The 25,650-nt window shown below is 40.6% G+C and overlaps 1 protein-coding gene across 1 annotated transcript in view; it reads left to right on the top strand.

Moving 5' to 3' along the window:
- Positions 1 to 16,843: 16,843 nt before the first annotated feature.
- KCNJ3 (potassium inwardly rectifying channel subfamily J member 3) overlaps positions 16,844 to 25,650 on the top strand; it is a 491,626-nt gene continuing 482,819 nt past the window's right edge. Inside the window, exon 1 of the mRNA XM_078683861.1 lies at positions 16,844 to 18,673. Within this exon, the coding sequence (XP_078539987.1) occupies positions 18,002 to 18,673 (672 nt within the window). The 5' untranslated portion in view covers positions 16,844 to 18,001. The remainder of the gene's footprint in view (positions 18,674 to 25,650) is intronic.

Below are 25,650 nucleotides of genomic sequence, written 5' to 3'. Positions count from 1 at the left end.
AAGTGCTTCAAATTGCATTGGTCTAGGAGGGGGTTTGATCTTGAATAATTGTCTTCTCAAATTTTCATGAATCTTAACATTAAAGGTTCCATGTTGTGGAAAGACTAAGGGACCATCATTCCCAGTGTATTTCATCCAATTTTCAAGTCATTTAAATGAATGATATCCCCTTTCTTGTGCAATATTCAGTGCTGGTGTACCATTGACTGGTATTGGCACCCCTCCTCTAATTGGTATGGGCACATCTCACTGTTTCAAGCTTCTCAAATTCTTCAGAAGTTTTCCTTAATACAATTTTGCCTTTCACAAATGATTCTCCAGAAATCAATTTCTCTTACACTTCCTTGTTTAGCGTTTGCAACCAATACCAGCGCGGCATACTGTAACATAATAAACCTATCACAGCACAGTGTAACACCAACCGACCAATAACAGCACGGAACGCAGTGAAGTCAATCTTACTCCTCGCAGCGTCTACCTCTCCTTTACAATCCTTCGGGCGCATACTTTCTCTAAGCAAAAATCTTTCACAATGCAAGCTATTTCAATAAACTCTATCGGCTCCTCTAAAGGAATGATAGATTTTTACAAACAAAAAATCTAACCAGATACAATGATCTATTCTACTTTAACATACTTTTTAAGTGAAATCTCGGCCAGCATGATCTCACTCAGGCTCTTGCAGTTACTGTCCGTGCACTGAGAACAATTGTAACAACCGGAACCCTCAATCTCACAAATAAATGTCCCTTCTCTTGGCGGCACTGCTGACGATATCTCACACATAGCACCTTCACAATACAGCAGACAACTTACTCAGTGCATACCAGACTAAGACCACCCGTAGGTGTATATCCCTGGATCTTAGGTCACTTCGGACCCAATAAAACCTTCAACCCCTTTGCATAAAGAGCATAACGCAAACATGGACTTTAACTACTTCCCATAACATCACACACCATTTTACAACACCTTAATCTAAGCTTCAGCATTTTCGACGTGCAACTCTATTAATACTCACACCACCGCTTCAAATAGTCGTCACTCAGCGCCACTGGTACTTAATCTTCTTAAGCTGAACAGGGAACATTGGACACGGGATCGGATGGGCAATTTCTAAACAGGAATCTTGACAGAGATCTCAGTAAAGATCTCTCTATGTCCTAATGTCAGTGGAGAAAACCATCCAACGTGATACTAGTTTATTGTTGCAGCATATTAGGGGCACAATTGTTTTCTCTACTCTCATGATATGTATACATTCTTCTGGCACTCACTTGATCCTCCAATGTATCTTGTATTGTGCTACGGAGGGATTGGATATAAGAGATCTAGCATCCTGGTATCCAATCACGATCATGAATTGAATAACCGATTCACAAATTAATAAATAGATTCATGTAGATGACTCTCAATACCAGACTATATAAATAAAGAATTATCACTGCTAGTCCGAAACTTCTAAATAAATTTAGGTGAACTAAAATCATGCAAACCAATAGTTTTAGTAAAGGAATACAAAACAATACCATTAGTACCTGATGATTAGAGATCTCTCAATACTGATCTTTCCCTGACATCAATAAACCAACTGTAATGCAAATCAATATAATAAGTTAAGTAGGATAAACATATACGCTGGTTTAGTTAAAAGTCAAATTTATCAAAGATGTTCAAAAGGTAGTACATCATTAATAAACATTTAGGATCTATAGAGTACTTGTTAATCAAATTAGTTAAGGGTGGTAATAAGGTAACAAGAAGCTTTAGAAAGTTTAGCAAGGATATGAGCTATAACAGATCATGGGCAGTGTCTCATCGAGAAAGAGTCCACGAATGGTGGACACAGAGTATCTCAGTCTGAAAAGAAGCACATAGAGTATGCAAAGGTTCCCAAAAGCAATTTCTGGGATCAGGTCTGACTCAGATCGAGAAAATCAGAGTGAACCAGTCAGTCAGTTCATCATCAATGCAATCCAATAATCTCTCTAGACTTCCTCAAATCAATGTATATTATATTCCTCTATTTCTGGTAGTTACACCTCCTTGGTCACCTCATCATTTCAGACCTCTCTCTCTCTCTGTTGAATATTTTGTGTAGGATGATTGTTGTAGGGTGTAAAGAAGACATATGTTATAGAAAGAGGTGGTGTTGGTCATGTAAGTTGTCAGATCATCCGGTATGTGAAAACGTCCAAATAAGGATCCTTTAGCAGTATAGTTAGAACATATATGAAGATCATAAACTGAAGGTTTCAGAACAATTGCACTTAAGATGATTATGCAACACCACTTTGTCTCTAATCACTTTTGGTGCACATTTTCACATATGCAATGAACAAATGCAGAAAGAAACCCAATATCACACTTAAAATTATCTAAATCATGTTAGATTTCATTAATTCTTCACACACATTATTATTTCATTTTTTTTAACAATCTTTATTACACATTTTTATTAACTTTACAATTAACCCACCCTCCCACCCACCTCCCCCCACGAGACCAGGTCGCAATTTATACAGTCAAACATAAGTAGATACACATTACAGTTCAATCATTTTCTGAAAAAAAAAGAAATAAATACAAAGAAAAAAAAAGAAAAAAAAAGAAAGGGAGGAGAGAGAAATACATAAACGAAAAATAAAAATAAAAGAAGACCTCATAGATCTAACAAGATATTCCTATATCAAGTATCTCCCATTGTTCCCCCTAATCATTCTCTTCGATCAATTCGAGAAGGGGACCCCATATCTTCATTCCTCTTCTACGAGTCTTATACCCTTTATTCCTATAGATGGCAACTTCAAGGCTACATGTCGCCAGCAGTCTGGCCCTCCACTGTATATATGATGGTGATATCGGATAAAGCCAAGCTGATGCAACACACAGCCGCAACACCCCCATCACGACAAAAATGAACCCTTGTATCTGTTTTGGCCTATCGCTGTTTGTTCTGTGAATGTCCAAAACATACCTGATCCAAGTCTGAGTTCCACATCTCATTTTAATCCTGTTCTGATTCGACTATGCAACACCACTTTGTCTCTAATCACTTTTGGTGCACATTTTCACATATGCAATGAAGAAATGCAGAAAGAAACCCAATATCACACTTAAAATTATCTAAATCATGTTAGATTTCATTAATTCTTCACACACATTATTTCAATGAGTAAGGTTAAGAGTATATTGACATGTGAGACCTTAGTTTTAGCACTCTTAAGCACATTAAAATAGCAAATGAAAATGTGTTTATAAACCTAAGAACCTATATTATTACATTAATATAATTCCATCTATTCTACCTTTTATCCCCATGTTTTTATGATGCAATAACAAAGGGGCACATGCATTATGACTTTTCCTGTTCCTAAATGGGCCGATTCGCAGAATCGACCCGTGTGTGAATGGAAAAAGACCTTTTCCTATGCATGTAGGTTTTGGCATTCACAATTTAGGTAATCGCAACTATTTGCGATTACCTAAATTGCAAATGCATTTAGGGAATCGCCATTTGCGATTCCGTAATACTGATGCATATAGCCTTTCCTAAATGCGAACTGTGCATTTAGGAAACGCTTATTACATCAACTGTAAGTTGATGGTAATATGTACGATTTGAAAAATGCACAAAAAAGCATTTTTCAAAGTGCCATGTAGCGCACACATGCTCTTAGGGCATGTGTGTGCTTTACATGTGCACACTTATCTTTTTTGTTGGGTGCTTCAGGGGGGCCATCGGGCACTCTTGGATTTGCATTTGCTATTTTGCGATTACCAATTTGGTAATCACAATTAGCGAATGCAATACCATGCATTCCTATGGGCCTGCAGGCCTATAGGAATTAATGGAGTCACATTACCTAATAGTGATTTGCAATATCCGAATCGCTATTAGGTAATGTTAAGGAATCACACATTTTTTTGTCGAATCCTACTTGCATAGCATTCGCCATTTGGCAATCACAAAATGGAGTCTTGATGCATGTTGCCCTAAGTATGCTCACTTTTTATTTTTCAAGAATCTTTACTGTGTGATTGGTGCACTTTTATTGGTTTGTTACTCAAGAGGTCTCATAATTGGTTTAACTACCTGTCAAAGGATCTAGCTGCTTATTAGCTGTATCAGGCAGAGGAAGGATTAGCAATAATGGTAAATTAGTTGCATCTCCATTAAAGTTTCCTGTAGATCTGATGTAGGAGAAATGGGTATGTGGGGTTTGTTTAGTTTTAATCTCTTTCGTAAGACATTTAAATCAAATTAACTAGGTTTCTATGAAGTCTACTAACACTTTTAACTGTTTGGTAGTTGTGTATTTAAATAAGCCCGTGGGTGAGGAGTGAAGTTCTGAGGTGTGTGATCTGTCGTGGTGTCACAAAACACAACAATGTGGAAAGTGGGAAATGCTTTGTCTTGGGGAACTTTGCAATCTTCTCTGCAGAGGAAATTAGGTGGTGTGGAGGGCTGCAATTAGTGTGCGTGGTAACATAACGCTGCTCTGTTCTGATTTGTGAAAGATAAATGCTGGCTATAGGAACCTAGGTAAAATGTGTGCAGTCGCAATTTCCAGCTCTAGTGGAAAGAATCATCCTTTTACTCTTCAGTACCACTGAGTTTGTGGAATGCAAACATCTGTTATTACTAAAGTGGCATGAGCAATGCGGGCTGTGGAGAGTTGGATGTAATGGCTAATATATTTAGTCCCACATAACAAAACTATTGTTATTTCCTGATTTTGACTTTTTCTACAGTACACATATCAGTGATGACACTAAACATGATGTTGCTAGTGCACACACACCAGTTTTCTAAGCAAGCACTCACAGGTTAGTGGTTAAATACAATTAATTGTGCAATCTGTGGCAACTGAGTGCTTGAATATTTTTTTCCAAAACACATTTTTACCCATGATCAAAGCTCCTACAATCCGATTGCAGAATGAATATAAGACAGAGAAGAGTCAGCATTATACCGAGGCAGAAAGAAGCTGTGGACGTGAATAAGGATGTTCTTTCTGAGCATCTCAAAGTTGTTTTAGGTAATAAGGCTGTTTTCTGCACTGGTGGTCATGTCTCGAGCAATGATGATTGTGCCTGAGTATTTGATGGATGTCCCTAAGTATTTGACACTGATCTTGGGAATGCAGTGGCTGTACTGATTGAATGTGATGGCGTGCCCTTTGACCCTTGCTTTAGCATAGGTTTTATTTTTGCCATCATTTTAATTTACTGTACGCCTTTAACATTCAAAGATACGAGTCCCTGGGATGTTTCCATAGGCACCAGTATCAAATGTCATGTGAGATCACTTACTATGATGTAGTAAAGAGTCAGATCGAGGAGTGGGTGGTCACTTCTGCTAGCCCCGGTATTTTGTGAATTGATGTTGTTGTCTTTTTATCTGCTACCCCACCCGCTCCTTACTTTCCGGTGCTCCGCAGCCCTACTCCATCCTACTCCCAATTTGTTTTTTCGTGTTAAAAAATGTATAGCTGACAGCTGCAAAATGTATCAAAAAAAATCCTTTTTGTGCAACCCTGCGGTTTAGTTTTTTTCATTCTGAAATGGCCATTGGCCAAGGTGGAATGGTCAAGTGAATAGCCAAGGTGGCTGCCAATCCTTAATGGCACGTGTTTGTGCAAGCCTCAAATCTGGTGACAACAATTGGGCTTTCAGAAATGCTCTGAAAGGCCAACTTTTCACTTAAAGGTTAGTGCATTCTAGCCATTGGAGTATACTTAGAGCTAAAAAGCCTTAGATTCGGTGAATTGTACTCAACAAGTGTGTCACATATTTTAAATATTTTCTAAATAGAAGATGAATAACATTCATTATAGTGCTCATTTTGAGAGGCATTTCTCAATAATCGTGCAGCACAATTAGAACATACACGTGTAGTGAGTAGCCTGTTTTAAATGTGTTTCTTTTTTAAGTAAATAAGTTGCATAAGAGAAGAGTTAGTTAATGACTCCTCATACATTTTTTAAAACATTTTATTTTCAGGACAAATGAATCTTTTCAATGCCTCTCAAGACTCTAAAGGCTTTCATATTGGATATCTGCTCCCAGGTGCATACAGCAGCTCAGCAGATGTTAGACAAAACGTATTCACGCCTTTTGTTTCACTTGGTAATGTGTAGGTTTAGGGGCGAAATGCACGTCAATAATCGTTGTGGTTTCACTAGAAAATGAGTCATTAAATGTATAGTAAATGTTGTCAGAGCACAGAGAAGTTAACGAGACACGCATGTTCTTTTGTCTGCCCATCCTGGACTCCAAACTCTGCCTTAATGAACAAGCCACATTTATTCTAGTTGTGACAACAGATTACTTTAATATTATTCAACTATTCGATCTCATGGTTCTTATCAACAGTGGCAAATGCGCCCTTCACCATACACAAATTATACATTTCCTTAAGTAAATTGTCAATTGTGCAACTTAACATCTCCATGTGTCTCTGCACTATTACCGTTTTTATAATTTACTCATACAACATTAAAGCCTTATTTTTAAACATATTTCTAGGTTAGCCAAGACCACGGCCGCATTAAACATGTGCAGTTTTGCAGTCGGACGCCTAACAAAAATATCACAACACACGTTTGTTATGTACAAAGGACCAATTTATAAATCTTATCAATACGTCATGAGAATACAACATAAATCCAAACCAAGGTAGCACAACGGTTACCGAGACAGTCCAGAGCCAAATTCCAAGCTCACCCTAGTGACAGATTCTGTAGATAAAACATGGACACCACCAACCCTGCTCACAGAGGAACCCCAAACCAGGGTTGTGGAACGAAGTAGTTCTATCTTTTGAATACACGTTTTTAAATTACAGTTAAAAGCTTAATTTGTATTTTAAACAATTACCTTTCTGTTTCTTGTTTGTGTTAGATGATCTCAGACTTTAGGTTTTCTCTATCTCACATCCCCTGATTAAGATTTCCGAGAACGCATTCAGGTAATTCTTGCTCACAAGTTATAGTTTTACTGCTGTGGGTTTTCTGGTTTCAATGTATTGACAACTTGCAGTTTCATATACTCTCTATTTATCAGTTGACAAATTCCAACATAAAGAAGTTTCCACAGAAGTCTCCAATGTTCCTGATATAAAAATATACAAGATAATATTCTATTACAGGTTAGAGTTTTGTGGTGAGTGATAAATGCAGCAGTCGCAGAATCGTATAACTGCACTCACCTTACCCATTGTCCATTGTTTTATCAACAGTTTATTCATGAAAAGGAAACAAAATCTGACCTTTTTTTCATTTTCATTTTTAGTCTTTATTTCGATCAAATTGATCACAAAAGACACACACTTTGTTAACAATATCATTATAAAACCATAGATTAAAAACATATTTATATGCAACATGCTGTGACAGCAACTGCATTTGGGTACAAGATGATGTAAGACAAAATATTTACCCAACAGGTTACATGCCCACTTATAATAAAAATCTAAATAGAATTATAAAAGCAATGAATGACCTTCAATCTAGTTTAATTGACCGACACCGCACAGATTCATTTGGCTTTCATTACATTATAATTCATAAAACATACACATGAAAAAATATATATATATCCATTTAAAAAAAGCGCTGGACGTATCTAGTATAAAGTGCTAGAACAATAGCCATACTTCTGCCTAAGCATTACTTCCTGACACTACAGCCTGTTGCTTCATTAAATTAGAACGTATTCTCCACGACCAGCCTAAAAGTTTGGCAATAGCTATCACAATACGGCTCCTGGGTGTTGGTCTTCAAAATTCGAATGGCTGTGGCACATGACCTACTACCCATATTGATACAGATAGGTTTTATCCATTTGTCCCTTGGAGACTTGTAAGCAGGGCATACGAATAGAATGTGAGGGACTGTCTCGTCCTGCTCTGGGCAAAAAGAGCATTTGCTAAACAATGTATTGGACCAATTTTGGATAAACAATTTAACTGGTAGTGTGCCTACCCAAAATTCGTGGATTAGGCTCCTGTCTCTAGTACAGTATATAAAATCACAATAGTTTTCATAAACTGGATCTAGCTTATGCTCTAAGAAGATGCCAGGCAGTGAAATGTTCCTAACGGAACATATTCTATTTGCTTTGAGGGAAACAGACTACCAGCTGGGTCCTCCCACAAATGGGTCAAACCCATACTCGCCAATGAACTCCTAATCTTTTGTAGCCAGGTGATCTTGCAAGATGTATCAGCATCTCTGACGTCTTTTAACGCATTAGCATAATGTAACAACTCCAGGGTTAATCATAATCTTCTCCAATATGCCAATGGTCTAAATCTTGCTGCCTCCTCCAGAGTGTTACATCCCAAATCAAGATATAGGGGCTTAAGTGGGGTAGATTGAGGGAGACCAGTAAGGGCTCTTACAAATTTATTCTGTGCAAGAATCAATTGTGACAGGTTCTCGAAGCCCCAAAGCTCGGCTCCTTACAAGATGGAGTCCCTGACCTTGGTATTAAAAATCTTCAATACTGGGCTTACCGGCTTAGTTTGGGAGAGCCTCTGCTCTTTTACTAATGCTCCTGCCAGTTGGTAGTGCTTAAGTGCTATGAGGTCTATCTGGGGCTTCCAATTTAGCTTTCTACCCAGGGTAATCCCGAGATATGTAAAAATATCTGTTTGTTCAGTATGGAATTTGTTCATAACAACCCTACCTTTTACTACTTTATTTTTATGGAGGACCGTGAATTTGGTTTTGCTCACATTTGCCACTAAATCATGGTCTCCACAAAAATCCTCGAAACGCTTCAACGCTTTCTGGATGCCCTGATTGTGTTTTCGATAAAATTAGGGTATCTTCGGCGAACATAAGCATTGGTATTTTCATGCCTGCAAAAGAGGGAGCATCAGTAGGGTGTGTAAAAGAATTATTAACAACCCAATATATAAATAACGAAAATAAAGTTGGGGCCATAACACAGAAGGACCCCTTTGCATACTGAAACCAAGTGGTGGTGTTGCCCTGGGAACCCCAGCGAACCTGTGCATAATTAGACTTGTGCAATTTCATTACAGGTGATAAAACCTCAAGAGGCATCCCTAAATCTTTCAAGACAACCCATAGCTTATTGCGAGGAACCATATCGAATGCGGATTGAGATCAATAAAAGCTGCATAGATGGAACCTCCTCCAATTATTACTATCCGCCAATAGATTAAAATGAACCTAAAAACTTGGTCAATAGTACTTGTATGTTCTCTAAATCCTTCCTGCAGTGGTGATAGTATGTCACAATCAGTAATCCAAGTTTGGATCCTGCTCAGCACTAACCTGGCCATAATCTTTTGGATGGGATCTATTAGACTAATTGGTTTATAGTTGCTAGGGCAGAAGAGGTCCCCCTTTTTGTAAATTGGCAGGATTTCGGCACAGTGCCAAGACTCGGGAATTGAGGCTCCGCTGGCTATCGCATTTGCTAACGTCTGCATATACTTTAACCAGTTCTCTTTATCATATAAAAACAGGTCTGCAGGAATGTAATTGGGCCAGGAGCCCTTCCCCTTGGAACTGCGTTCAAAGTGGCTTCCACCTCGCCTCTATCAAAGAGCACAACCGAGTTGAACATGGGTAATTGTAGGTGATCTTCACTACCGCCATTAACTGCAAATTGAGCCTCAAAGAAGGAGACCGACTGATCAGGGGTTACATGGTTTTGGGGATTTTGCCCTATGTCACCTCTACCCCATTAAACTAGCTGCCAACATTTTTGTAAATGTTTTTCCTTACTGGTCAGAAGGAGATCTTGTCGCCTTTGTTCATCCCATTCCTTCTTGGCAGTAAGTTAAATGGATTTGTACAGCTTTCGAGCATTTTTATATTGGCCATGTCTTTAGATTTAATGCCTAGGTACAGCTGCTTGTAGGCTTGTCTACAGGCCTTATTGTACCAATTTCCGTGCTTTACAGTGGCCCTTCCATTCGGTTTGTGAGCTTTGACAAAAAAGGATTTAATTTTGTCAAACATATCTTCATGGACTTGTGTGATGATCGCATTTAGTTCGCCCTGTGAAGTGGTATTTTGAAGGACTGTTAATGTACTTGCCACAACTGCTTTTATTTGCACTAAGGAGCTGTCATTTTAGATGATCCTGGCCCATTAACCCCTCCTCATATCATTACAGATGATAGCATCCGCAGTGACCCTCTCAGTTATCTGCGGCTGAGATAATGCCAGATCTGATACCTGCATCTTTAATAAGAGTGGATTATGGTCACTTTCATTTCTGTCACACACTACCATGTCAATAAGAGAAGACCAATGCTCAAGGTTAATAAAGATGTAGTCAATACGGCTACTTCTCAAACCATTACTGTATGTATGGGAACCCTGTCTATCTGAGGCGGTCCGCCAATTCACCGCTCTAATACCCTTCTCCAAACTTAAAACTTTTAGTTGGAGTGCCACCTCTGTCCATTTCCTTATCGATCGCAGTTCTAAGGAAGGGATACTCAGTTGAGCATCTTCTTCTTGATTAAGATTACCATCCTCCTGGTCAAGAGGCTCAAAAGTGCAGTTAAAATCACCTATTATCACCAGATTATTTGTGCCTCTATAGGTATCTAAGAAGCTGCCAAGTATGGCAATTGTAGCAGATGATGTGCCTCCCACAAGGCCTCTAGCATACACATTAATCACTAGAACATGGGGAGGATATTTTAATCGTAAAAGTCTAGCCAAAATATCAGGGTGTCAAATGGGACTTCCTCAATTTGATATTGAGAGCACTGCCTGACCCAGGTGGTAAGCCCTCCAGAGGGTCTACCTTTTCGTCCTCCAATTGCTGGTATAAACAAATGTAGATATCCTAGGTGGTATATTGGATTAAGTGATCATGTCTCCTGTAATGCCCATATATCCTGCTCCTTGATAAATGCTGACCAATCCAAAAAGGATGTTTTTGAGTACAATCCCACTATATTCCAGGAGGCATATGTCAACCGTTGAGAAGCCTCTAAGTTAGAAAAGATACTGATGTCAGCTATGGTACTATTTCCCATGACAGGTGTCTGCTGGGCGGGATTTTGTTGAGCAAGGAGGCGGCTTGGTCTTGCCAGGATATTATCTTTGGGTCTTGCCATCCCATCCACTGTCCTGCCCCACTATTCCACTTATGGAGGCAATCCTAGTGCCATCCACTCGGTATGCATCCTCCTTGACGCAAGTCAGGGAGGGGCTGTTCCTTAGACATCAATCTATATTTTGAAGGGAGGAGTCCTCATTACAAACTAAAACTGATTTGCTGGGGTTATAGTTATTGGCTTAAGCTGGTGGATTGTATTTTATCCTGATATTGGTTTTAATCAGGTGAGATGTTCTTAAATTAAAAGCCACTAAATTGTCTACCAGGTCTGCTGATGCCAGTGTAAGGAACACAAAATCGGTACTAGAGCCTGTGAGTGAGTGCCTTTTGGCAGAATATATATCTTCCCTAATGATCGATCTACAATTACGCACATGTCTTAACGATTGAATGCTTTTATTAATCAAAGATTGTTTATCCTCTTTGATTAGATTTGGAGTTTGTTTGAGTACATTGGTCAAAAAAATGTGAAGTTTTGAAGTGCAAACCTGAGAATTCTCAATAATACTAGGTCTATCTAATGATAATGGTGCACCAGTATATTGATTAGATTTACAATAGGTGTGAGTGTCACTTTCTACTCCCTTGTACTGTGGACGGAGACTATGCTGCCTTTCCTGTGCATTGTACGCTAAGAGATGCAGCTTACTCTGGCCTGTATAGAGTTGATTGTCATAAGCTGTCTGAAGGTCTGCTATGTTGTTATCTAGATCACTATCTGGTCTTTCTGTATGAACGCTTGTTGGTGCTCTAATCTTAGGGTGATGTGACATGGACAATCTATCCTTGGGGGTATGTAATGAGTGTTAAAAGTGATTGATTTTGGTGAATCTGTAAGCATTTCTATCATGATCTTCAGGGAGTTAACTCCCTCTGTGAGTGACTCGTCTGGACCTTAAGTTCCATTATCTAGCTGATATATTGTTCTGAACACAGACTCCTACACAAACAAGGAGGAGCTGCAGCTTGTGTAGTGTCTGCTAACCCTGTCCCTTCCTTACGCTGGGAATCCGGGCATTCCTCACTAAGAATCATCAAGGGGGCAAATCTATTAGAACACTAAATTGCATGAACCTGTTGGTTTATGTTATCTGTATAAAGACATGGGGACTTAAATGAACAAAAGGGGAGAGTAGAGGTAGGAGTGACAGAATCAACCTCCCGAACTAGATACTCAAACAATGGGATTCTATCAATGGGTGTAATAAAAAAATATTTTTATTTATTTATTTTAATATTTAATGTGAAATCAAGTGTATGGAGCTGGTCTTTGTAGATGACAAAGACAAGCACTATGTGTTTTTAAAATACCCCTCACACACTATGATTCCCATAGTGTCGTGCTTCATCATTGGGGTCTTCCCGTCCCTCTACGGGGCGGGGCGTGCTGCAACCTACGTACTACGCGGGAGCACTTTTTATTCTTGAAGATAGGCTATGTGTGGTATGACAACTGTGTAAGTGATAGGGGGGGTGTAGGGATTGAAGTGTACAATATAACAAAGTTAAACATTTCCTGGCTAGTAGAAAAAAATGATGTATTTGCTTCTCTTGCTGGAAATGTTAAAAAGGGGTTGTGGTAGGGCTAATTAATGCGCCCTACTTGGTCGACATGTTTCGTAAGCAGTCCCCTGCTGCTTTACTCATCAGGACCTCTATTAATCCCTACTGAAACTCAGGTAACTCACTTACACATAGATTCATCAAAGACCTGTTTTGCGAGTCTTTAATAGCGATTCATAAGGAATCGCTATTAAGGACTTACAAAACGGGATTCATGTAGGAATCGCTAAATAAATTGCGATTCCTACACATTCCTTATTTGCGATTAGCAAATTGCTAATCGCAAATAAGGAATAACTTCCCATTCATTCCTATGGGCCTACAGGCCCATAGGAATGAATGGGAAGTTATTCCTTATTTGCGATTAGCAATTTGCTAATCGCAAATAAGGATGCGATTTCAAGGGTGCCAGGGGTGTCCAAAGGACACCCTGTAGCACCCCTGAAATGCAAATTTACACAGGTGTTGCGCACACACATGTCCAAAGGATATGTGTGTGTGTAACATGCAACTGAAAAAAATGCACTAAAGTGCTTTTTTCTATTTTTTTCGCTATTTACCAAGAAGTCTGACTTTGTGGTAAATAGCGACCAAATATTGCAAATTCGCAATTTAAAATTGGTTAATGAATTGCATTTAAGGAATCTCAAATAGAGATTCCTTAAATACAATTCCTCGCAAATATGCGATTTCGCTATTACCGATTTTTGCATTTGGGATGATGAATCCCAAATGCAAAAATTGCGCTCGCAAAGGGCCAGATTCTGAGAATCTGGCCCTTTGCGAGCGCAATTTCCTTTCATGAATCTACCTGTTAGTGTAGTATGCCTATTTTCGTAAAATAAATAGCAAAAATCGGCTATTCTATTTAGCACCAGGGCTTGAGTTGGCCCTCAGAAAAAGAAAAAGTTGACCCAATTTGGTCTATTTATCAAAGCCTATCGTGCCCCATGAGCCAGCATCAGAGGATTGTCCTTACGGTCATTAACCGCAAATGGTATTCTCCTCATTCCGCCTCTGTGCTGTGCCTCCATCCCACGGAGCAGCACAGAGGCGGAATGAGGAGAATACCATTCGCGGTTAATGACCATAAGGACAATCCTCTGATGCTGGCTCATGGGGCACGATAAGTTTTGATAAATAGACCAGATTGGGTCAACTTTTTCTTTTTCTGAGGGCCAACTCAAGCCCTGGTGCTAAATAGAATAGCCGATTTTTGCTATTCTATTTTAGGAAAATAGGCATACTACACTAAGTGAGTTACCTGAGTTTTAGTAGGGATTAATAGAAGTACTGATGAGTAAAGCAGCAGGGGACTGCTTACGAAACATGTCGACCAAGTAGGGCGCATTAATTAGCCCTACCACAACCCCTTTTTAACATTTCCAGCAAGAGAAGCAAATAAATCATTTTTTTCTACTAGCCAGGAAATATTTAACTTTGTTATATTGTACTCTTCAATCCCTACACACCCCCTATCACTTAAACAATTGTCACACCACACATAGCCTATGTTCAAGAATAAAAAGTTCTCCCGCGTAGTCCGTAGGTTGCAGCACGCCCCGCCCCGTAGAGGGACGGGAAGACCCCAATGATGAAGCATGACACTATGGGAATCATAGTGTGTGAGGGGTATTTTAAAAACACATAGTGCTTGTCTTTGTCATCTACAAAGACCAGCTCCATACACTTGATTTCACAATAAATATTAAAATAAATAAATAAATATAATTTTTTATTACACCCATTGATAAAGACATGGGGATACAGAGGGGGTTCTCCCTATTTGTAGGGAACCTACTTGATAAGATGTTGATAGCTCTTTCACTAATGCTCTCTTAAAGATATTGGGGATCGATACAGTAGGCTTTGAGGTAGTGGGACAGGAGGTATGAAGCTCATCAGACGTACCACAATCCGCTTTCTGTGGAGCTGCAAGAATTTCCTCGCAATCACTAATTAGGCTATCAATACATGTCATAACACAATTTCTATCTTTGCGTACTAGCTGTTTGGATGACATTTTAACCTTCTTTCCCTCCCCTGCTGTCCCTCCCCCATGGCATCCGTAGTATTTCGTTTAACCATGCTGCTCTTTAGCTGTAAACAAGAGCGCTATAGAAACCATTTGCATACACTCGTACGTTAAACACTATGTATAAAAGTCAACTGTCCAGTCAACATGACGATGAGACTAACTCGAGCAGCAACTGACCAATAAAGGGACTATCTTAACACCATCGCTGCTTGAGATATTCTTCTTCTGTGCTGAGGATCAATATAAATGGGTGTGGTCATGACGAGCTCAGCTCGACTTGTGCACACGAGCACCGTGCCTCATGACGAGCTGAGCTCGTCATGAGCACGCAAAGGGTTAAGCACAAATACCAGGGCGGGAATAACAGTACCTTGTTTTTACCTCTGCTCAGTCCTGGAACCGAGTTTTAAGGAAGTGGCCTTGCCTCTTCCTGGCAAGGACGGGCCCGGGCACCGCCCATGCGTGTCCCACGCATCGGAAGCTTTCAAGTGTTTAAATACAGGTGCCTCCAGGCGCGAAGGTGATGTTGCACGCTCTGGAGGGAGCGCAGTGTGTTCTGGGGCTGCGAGTCTTGGCCCCTGCTGGAAAGGCTGGCTGGATGGCGGCAAACTTCTGGAGCGGGCGTCATTTTTCATTCCAATCTGTGCCATTTGTTGTCATTAAAGATAAAACTTTTTAATCTAACTCTCCCAAAATAAACATTTAATACGGAAAGCATTATTACTAATAAGCAATATGGTCCCATATTTCCAAATTCGGGTTCTGAAGACCTTTACCAACCACTACGAAGCCAATTGATGTAAATATTGGAAAATGCTGCATCTTTTTATATTATAGTTTACCTATCCTGTGCTATTGTATCCTATTTAGCTACTCAGCTAAATGCCACAACCCCCATTGCTTCCTCTGAAATTTTTAATGTAAAATCTTGCGCCTGATCATCACACTCAACTCTAGACTTCTAATCTGCTCTAGAGTCATTCCCTCTGCAACCTGAATGACAGTTATCACCCTCATTTACAATATTATGGTGAATAACCTCCTCAAATGATGTGTGATTTATTTCTAACTCTGTCAATTGGGGAATGGATATCTGATTGAGAATGGATGGGAGAAAGGGAGAGAGCGAGGTAATGGGTGGGAAGGTGAGGGAAATAGTAAGTGAATTAAGTGAGAACTACATCACTGTCAAGCTACACAAATGCTGGATCAAGCTCGTTATAAAAACGTATACTTATTATTAAACAAAGCCATATCGTAAGAATCTATTTCAGCTTTTAGAAATAAACAGAATCTAAATCGGAATAACACCCTGTAACAAAGGGAACAACGCAACTGCAGTTAACAATGAATGTACTTGATTTTAGGTGTCCGTCTTAATGTTTAAAACTAATTATGTGCCACTGACGTCCTAAATTTGGGATTTGCAGACGCCTTAGTCTTGTGGAGTATTGCGCGGCTTATAAATATGCATGCTGCTTATGATTACAAATGTCATTAGCGTTTGTTCTGGAGTGGAGCACACTGAAAACTTTAAGCACACCACATACAATCCAGCCTTCTGTTTGCTCTCCTGCAGTAATAGACTGCAGCAGAGAGGCAGAGTCGGCTGGGCATGCTGTGGATACAACCCCGGCCAATAAATCTAGAATTCATTACAGCGCCCTTCCGACCTGGGAATAATAATTTGCTAGCCATTTTACGAAACTGCTTGCCAAATGGATTTTTTTCCAAACGTGTTTGTGCGAGGATAACGTTCATATCCAGGGAAAAGTGGGCAACATTTCAATATCGTGGGCTCCATCTGCGCCTTTTGATCAAATCCAATACTGGCAGGGGACGTGCGAGTGCGTCTTTTTTACACGAGGGCTAATGTGCTGCCTGCGCACTGCACTCCACTGAAGTCCTCGCCGCTCTGCCTCCCTTTACCACGGTGAGAATGAAGGTTAATTCCTCCCGATGTTCGGCATTAGCCGGAACATTACTCATTCCACACTTGCACGCCGTGGAATATTAAAGGGCAATTCTTCCGAACGCGCTCCGGCGGAGCCGTTAAAAAGACGGCGACGGTTTGTGATTGTCCCATTGTAATCATCTCGGAAGCAGATCACCTGCCCGGGGTGATGCTCATCTGAGGCGAAGGTGGAGGTGCCGCGCGCGCGTGTGTGACGGAGGCGGGGCTGCTTCCGCGTGCCGGCCTGTGGACTGCTGCGGAGAGGAGCGGAGGCCGGTTTAATTCCTCACCCTGGGAAACGAGGAAGGAAAGAGCATGGGAAGGAAGCGCAGGCAGCAGCAGCGGCAGCGGGCGGGGCTTGTGGCTTTCTGCAGCTGATCATCATACGCACCATCACTTTCTCTCTCTCTCCATCCCCCATCAACAAGCCAACTCACCCCTTGGAACAGCCCGCGAGCCCGGTGCAGTGCGCGGGGACGTCGTTAATGCGAGGACCTGGCCTCTTTTTTTCCCTATTTTATTTGATTATAAAAGACCTCTCGAGAGGAAGACAATGCCGAGCAGACAAGGCTGCTGATGCTCCGGCTGAGAGATTTCACCAGATGGGGGTCTGTCTTTAAGGATTTTTTTTTCTCACAGCGGCACTGCAGAAGGGCAAGCAGTATTCCAGAGGTGGCTACGAAATCTGCAACCTGCTGGCCTCGCTGACATGTTATTCATCTAAAAAGAGGGGGAGAGGAAGGGATGCTGGCGAAGCATTGGCAGAGACCCTGCAGGCTGCCTCCCCTCGCTCTCTCGGGGAGGACCTTGGCTTGTTGATATAACAATGATGCGCTAGGTCTCGCCCAGAGCCCATGTGCTCCCAGAGTCCAGTCTTTGGCTAATGCGTCCAGCAACTGACGAATTGTGAACTTGGCTTCTCGAAGCGCTTGAATACATGTAAACCTTCGGCTCAGGTGGTTTCTTTCGTTTGCAGGTCACTCATTTTTTTTTTTTTGGACCATGCCTGCGAGAGATGACTTTTTGTAGAATTCTGCCGCAGGGGTGGGGGGTCAAGAAAGGGGTCATGACCTGTTTATGCCTGCTTGTGTGAAGGAGTGCTTCCTACCTTGGGGGCCCAAGGAGCTACAGAAGCGACCATGCATCTGCTCTATTCGGCATGTGTGTTTCTGTTAATCAGATGAAGGCTCACAGCACTTTATAACACATTCTGGGAAATAAAGTCTGCAGTAAAGGAGCACAGGGGAGAAAATTCAGGTATTCTGAGGACATATGACACAAGATTGATTTGCTCAGCTCATTACTCTCTCCAATTTTCTTGGATTATGTCTGCACTCCGGAGAAAATTTGGAGACGATTACCAGGTAGTGACCACCTCGTCAAGCGGCTCTGGATTCAACCAGCAAGCACCCAAGAAAAAAAGGCAAAGGTTTGTGGACAAGAATGGTCGGTGCAATGTCCAGCATGGGAATCTGGGCAGCGAAACAAGTCGCTATCTTTCGGACCTCTTCACTACCCTTGTGGACTTGAAATGGCGATGGAATCTATTCATATTTATCCTCACCTACACAGTGGCGTGGCTCTTCATGGCATCAATGTGGTGGGTAATAGCGTACATCAGGGGAGATCTGTACAAAGCCCATGATGAGAACTACACTCCCTGTGTGGCCAATGTCTACAACTTCCCATCAGCATTTTTGTTCTTTATTGAGACTGAGGCGACCATTGGCTATGGGTTCAGGTACATCACGGACAAGTGCCCCGAAGGGATCATCCTCTTCCTCTTCCAGTCCATACTAGGATCCATCGTGGATGCCTTTCTCATTGGCTGCATGTTCATCAAGATGTCTCAACCCAAGAAGAGAGCTGAGACCCTGATGTTTAGTGAACATGCCGTGATCTCTATGAGAGATGGCAAGTTGACCCTCATGTTCAGAGTGGGCAATCTTCGCAACAGCCATATGGTTTCTGCTCAGATCCGCTGTAAATTACTCAAAGTAAGTCGCAGACACCACACCGATTGTTTTCCCATCTAGTAATTTGATCCTTCTACTTTAATTTGCCAAAATAACTGATTGCTTAGTTGTACATTTAGTTCTCCGCTTTACTTAATTTTAGCACAACTTCTAATGCTTTGCATGTTTCTTGAATGCTACGCAGTGGTCTCTGGTTTCACGACACACAAATATGTCTTATCATCTTCATATCACTCTTGTTTTTATAAATTCTCTCCCAGTGCACTGTCAGATATTTAGTGTGTGGCAATGTAATGGTGGTTTGCATTATTTGCCGCAAAACGTTGTTGGTAAACTCTATGTCTTTGTCATAACTGTGAAAATATTATTATTGTTTTTTGTGCATCTTTTCGGATATGTGAACAAGCTTCTGTTATCGTAGTTCAGCCCTAGACTGGGTATTAGGTTTATGAAGAATGTTGAGAGCATGTTCAATTAATCTCTTCGGTGCCCAGGAAGAGTACTTCTTATGACACAGTGTATTGAGCCATTCTACTACCAACATTTGAAATGTTTTTCAGTTCTTTTCTATGTTTTACTACTTTCACACTTACCCTTTTCATCAGTTGTATTAACCTGGAATCAACCTTCTCTTACATATCTCATTTCTCACGTCCTCACATTCCACTCCATCTCTTTATCCATTTCCATCCCCCCACCATGTTTGTTCCATTCACCAGGGTATGCATCTACTTCCTTGTGTGTCATAGGCCTTTCTCTATCCCCACTTTTTTTCATTCCTGCCAGGTGTATCAAACTGCCATGCATCACTATTTACAGCTCAAGCAACATTATTTTTCTCCTTTTTCCAGATCTGTATCACCCCCACTCTGATTCATACTGTCACAATATATCATTGTGTTACTTTTGTAGTGATGACTGATATATGCATTGCTTCTTAGTGTATTATTCTTCATATCTCTTATTCTCTACGCATGTTTCATTATCTATGCATTTAATTTGACATTTGACCCAGTTCATATGTATGTACAGCTACCACACTGAGTACCACATCCCTTTTCGATTGTGTTTATGTTTATATCTGACTTATTAGCCTATGCCTTCTAATTTCACCGTCCCATTATAACTGACCCCAGTTGTTCTAGTAAATTAATTTTCCTCAATCACATGTCAATTTTCTTTCTCACTAGATCCTGCGCTCTGTTTACCTATAGTGTCAGCTTTCTGAGTCTTTAGGAATGTCTCCTCTTTCTGACTTGTGTGCTACTTGATTACTTAATAATCACACATCAGATGTTTTTGATTTACTTTACCTCATGTTTATTTTTGGTGAGTGTTTGTGTTGTATCCCGCTACATTTTCACACCCATTACATATTTCTCAAATAGCTCATTTACTCCTACGTTCATTAATACTAAAAGAGTTTTAAGGTTCTACAATGTCATATGTTCTCTGTCACTCATCTGCCTTCTACATCCGTTTACAGAAAATGTTCAAAACTAAGGGCCTGATTACGATGTCGGGCGGAGTGGCCTCTGCCCGACATCGTCTCGGGACTGACCGACACCCGGTTGGTGGTCCCGTTCAGCCCATTAGGTTGCGACTTAACACTGTTCAGTCTCATTCCTACATTTTGCAATGGGAGCATGCATTCAGTCTGTAAACCGTCCAGAATTCATGCTCCCATTGTAAAAAAAATGGGAGGTGAAGTTCATCCCTGTAGCCCACGGCAGGCACCTCAAGGTGCCTGCCTCGGGGTGTAGGGATCAACAGTGGGGCACCATAGGTGCCCCCTCTGCCTCCAACTGGAGGCCGTGCACCCAAGGGAGCCCTGCTGAGGGCCCCTAAATGCGAGTTCCGACAGACTTTCTGAGTCAGAAAGGCTGACGTAGAAAGGCTGTCAAAACCCTAAATCAAAATCCCAAGAACGGAAAGAGACACCCATGTGATTACAGGCCGCATTCCGACTATCCAACAGGCTCTCTGAGCCCGTCGCAAGACAGTCGGAATAACCGGTCGGATTCCTTTTCAACCACCTCCATCAAAATGAGGGTCTGAGCCTTTTACGACTGCATCTTAATCGGCCCCCAAGTGTCCTGTGCCTAAATAAAGTCATGCAGGTTTTCCATTGACTGTCCTGATCCCAGTAGAATAAATACCTTCTCTAAATGAGGGAGCAAAGTTTGTTCCCAGAGAGTGGGTTTTCGCCTCATAATTGGACGATTGTACTGCACCTATTTACCAAATCAGCTGATGTTCCTACACATTAAGAATAGGAAATATGGATAGTGCTGTGGAACCATAAATGTAATGTTAAACATTTTCCACCATAACTCTTGTTATTTGCTGAGCCCAACATTTTGCAAGACAAACTGTAGGATCACAGTAAGTTACCTGTGAAAAAGTCTTACAAATAATTTTAAACGTGTTTGGAAATGAGTCTTTGATAGAGTTAAGATTTTAGATCTCTAGGAATGGGAAATAACTATTGTTCAAATGTGTTAGTAGTCTCCCTTTTCATAGATTTTTGAGCAGTTCCCTCAAATGTTGATCAGCTCACATGGGGATATAGTGATGTATTTCAGACCCTGACTTTTGAGGCCCTGTTCTCCTGAAATGTGTTGTTTGTTTCTCTCTTCATGGGTGATACTAAATGACATGCTGTACTGCAATACTGTACACAATCGCATGCTAGTTCATTCTTTACATTTTAAAGATTGAACGTCATTTTGAGTATGGGTACACTTCGAAATTATCAAATACTTTTTTTTCTTTTTTAAACTGTCCTCATTGTTTTCACGTAGTTTCAGACAAAATTCAGGGTGCATAAATCAAAAAGAATGAATAAGTCCAACATAGTTAGTATTCTTTTTTCCTTTTTACAATATTAGGGCCATATGTATCAACACTTTTTCCCATAGACACAGAATGGGTGAAACCCTTTGATACATCTGGCCCTTAGTGTTTCCGATGTGCTGACGAGAATGTGCATTTTGGATGGATTCATTAAACTGGCTCACTGTTCTTCTGTAGAAAAGTCTATGTTTTAGTACATGCAGAAATGTCATTTATTTGTACATCTTAGTTTCAATTTCTATTTCTATACCTTGCGTTGATGTAACTGATAAAGAAAGCAAACGGACGATTAAATTGGCAGAGAACGAGTAGCAATATCATTCATTGTGAATGTATCTGATGCCACGTCAAAACTTATGCTGCATGATGCTGAGGCATCTTTAGCCAGAGATCTCGTTTTCTCTAACTACACTTTGTTTGAAGGCCACTTCAGCCCATAAATACAATGAGATCAGAGAACCTAAAGATCATGGAATGCAAAATGCTACTAGATAAAGAGGATGACTGACATGGTCACATGGGCACTTGCCAGCTACACTTTATGGTTGTGATTGCATCTTGACCCCATGAATTGATGCTGTTGGTCATCATTTAGTAGCAGATAGTTCGACACTTAAGCTCTCTTTCAGACATATCAGATGCTCCACTCGAGACAGGAGCTGTGGGATACATCCCCTTGGATATGCCCATATTCCAACATCCCAAATATCCAGTTGCCTGTTTGTGTTGCTTCCTGACCCCCCTCCCCCCACCCGTGACCAGATGCTCTGCACCCTAGGCCTTCATTGTGGTATTAGGGTACATATGGACAACATTTATTTTCTGTGGTGTCAGACAAAACAGTGGAAGGCATAGATTGCATGATAGAGCATCTCTGCTTTCTCTGTCCTTGTTTTTATGAGCAATGTTTGGGCCTGAACAGAGTTTGTGGAGTTCGGCTCATTGGAACTCTGAAGTGCTGAAAAACTCCACCATACTTCGTGGAGTTACGCAAGCAGAGTGTGGTAAGTCGTGTTGCTCGCACTGATTTTTAGCGGTAGTACTTTGACACATCCAGGGAAATCACCGCAAATGGCACTATGCATCACGGCAGAAGGCGCTGTTTTTTTCTGCCACTCGAGTAGATATTTTACTTGAGCAGCTGCTTCAACAATGGGAAACAATGGGAGTGGCACATTTGTCAATGAAAGCAGTCGCGACAGCCCGGGTTGATATATTCCGCCGGGAGGAGGTCTAGCTTTCAGTTTTTCTTGTGCATGCTTGCCAACTTAAGGTGGTGGAACTCCGCACTCCGTGCAGTGTGGGCTAAAGTCTGTGAACTCCGTCGGGGTGCAGAATTCTTCTCCCATCCCTAGTTATGTTTAAATTAGTTGTGCTTAATGAAGCAAAATATCAATAAATTACAACTCAAGGACAACATCCCTGCTTAGTGCTTAAGCTCAGTACTTTTGTTACCATGTAGAGATACCAGCAACGCTTTCTACACCCATTTATAAAGTATTGTCTACAGAAGATTTTAGTCCTTATTTTGCTAATACATTTTATTTAGTCAAATAATGTGAATGCCCAAAAAGTCTAGCTGAAGCCGTAGTCAGATTCCATCCCTTCTCAGAACCAGCACTGTAAGCTAAATTCTCAACTTTGGTAACACAGTTGGCTGAAAAGGATGCGTTTGTTCTCGCATGCCAGCCAGCACTGAAACAACACTCCGCCATCTAAGCCTGGAGAGATAGCCTTTGTGTGAATATAATCACATCTAGATGAACGTGGGGAATGGTTTATTCTAACAATCTAGGCGAGGCGAGAGCACACTGTTCACATTTGGCAATTGCTTTGTCACTTTTTTGTGATTATCATGACTGAAACATCTGAAGATGTAAATACATCTGTGAGACCATGGAGACTTGTCTACTTTCCGAAATAACCAACTAAACCAAATCTTCTCAATTCGCGGAAGAGTCCCTGGAAATAGCAATGCACTGCAAAAATGATTAAATATGTACATGGGATCATTAAAATGCTCAGATGCTTGGTGGACTTGTGTCATGGGACACCTTCAAGCATGTCTAGGATTTTAGCAATCACCACTTTCAATGCAGGGCTTTCAAAGTATGTGTTTAAAATCTTAAAAGTGGAGCTAGAAGTCCCACATTGCAACCTGCTGAATGGAAATTAGCCCTAAGTGACTGAAGACATTACATATCCATAAACACTTGGCAGCTATGACAATTTCTACCTTTGAGTGTTATGTCTCTATCTAGGATAGTCATCAAAAGTAGACGAGTGATGCAGAGTTTTTTTCTACAATAATTATTTCATAACAAACAATTATAACACAGTAATATTAGAGAAGAAACAGTTCGCCTGTTTTTAGAAAACCTAAATCATTAATTCCCAGCACAAATAATACAAACATGATGCTCGTCATAAACTGCTTCCAGTTCCAACAGGTCTCAGAGCTATTTAGGAAACAAAAGAGCAACAGTGAACTACACAATGCGTAAGATAAACTGGGATTCATATAAATGAAATAAAATGGGCCACAGTTAACTAAAGACAGCACCATGCTGCAGCAACATAATAGCAGTTAAAGCAGGGGTGAACGTGACAGAGCACGAGGTAATTCTTATGAAAGCACACTGCTCAGAAGCCTTGAGCGACGCATAAATTATGCAAAAAAGAAAGGAGAACTCTGGGCTGTTCCCATTTTAGGTGACGAATATTCCAAGGAATGCGTATTAATCCATCAAGGGCACTACTTTTACTGGCTAAATTGTCTGTATTCAAGCAGTTTTCAAGAACTGGATCAACAAGATAAAATCCACGCTGAACCGGAAATGACATCATTATTTGATAATTCCAGAGATATCACAAGGAAGCTTTTTGATCTGTTAACAATGTTCAGGCTGGTATGCCATGAAGTGAAGCAAGCTCTGACTTGTTTTACTCTCATTAGTGTTCATCAAAGCAGTATAGTTTAGTCACGAATATGGCAAGGCTATGTCTGTGGCATCCATCATGTGAGCGTGCACAGTGCACGGGCGGAATGCATGACATTATGTGGCATTTCATGATATTAGAAAATGACTATTACTGTCAATGCAAGCCATAAAGACTAAAGGTGCGGCCAATTAAGCAGCTCTCTGTAACTTACCTGGATGGCTGCCAAGTGGCTTCCCGCGGTGGTGACACAGTCCTTAACTTTTAGCAAGCAGTACTTTGAATAATGGTTTGCTTACGTCATAATTTAATGGTAAAAATATTGCAAGATTCCTGAATGGAAAGTGGCTAAAAATCCAGAAGGCCACTTGGCAGCTATTGATAACATTATGAAATTTCACGAACACAACGTACGTGAGGCCGATTCACAAAACCATTTTAGTACACACGTGGCACTCCGGGAATACAATCTTACATACTCTTACATGACTTTAAGAATCGGCCCTGAAACATCCAACTCTCTATTAGTATAAATGCTAGCAGAGAATTGTCCCATTTGTAATTATTTTATATGAATGTTCCCTGAATAGTCCCATGTTATTACCATTTTAGATAATTTAGGAACAATTCCCAGAGGCATGTAAGAGTACGTAAAATACTCATGCAAGAGTACTACTTTAAATACCGCTTAATGCTTTTGTGAATCGGCCTCATTATGTCATTATGTAAAAAGTTCCATATGATCAGAAGCATAACAGAAACATTTTGACCTTGACAACAGCAGACTTGATAGCAGAAAATACATTGTAAAATACTTCATTGGTACTTTTGGGCGAAGTAAGGCAGTGTGCATGGCACGGACACAATGGCACTCTTTATGAACACTTTTGAGGCTACCTTTCATTTCACCTACGCATAATCCAACTATTCTCTTTTAGTGACATCATTTTTCTGATAGAATATTTCACCAACTTATATCTCCACCCACGTCCTAATGCAACTATTAGTCAAGTCAAGGAAAGCTTTATTCGGCTGCAACTATTAGTATTTTGCATTACATATGATTTTTAATCATCACTTGAAGGTATAAAGATTGAAGGCTAGAAATGCAATTAGTTTACGCATGGAATAAAATACAATCAGCTGAGTAAACCACTGCAGGAGTTCTAATGGAGACTAATGAATATCTCATTTTACAAAAA

The sequence above is a fragment of the Lissotriton helveticus genome, chromosome 3_1 (assembly GCF_964261635.1).
Source record: "Lissotriton helveticus chromosome 3_1, aLisHel1.1, whole genome shotgun sequence".
NCBI lineage: Eukaryota > Metazoa > Chordata > Amphibia > Caudata > Salamandridae > Lissotriton > Lissotriton helveticus.
The sequence above is the reverse complement of the archived record's forward strand: the minus strand, read 5'-3'. Positions and strand labels throughout refer to the sequence as shown.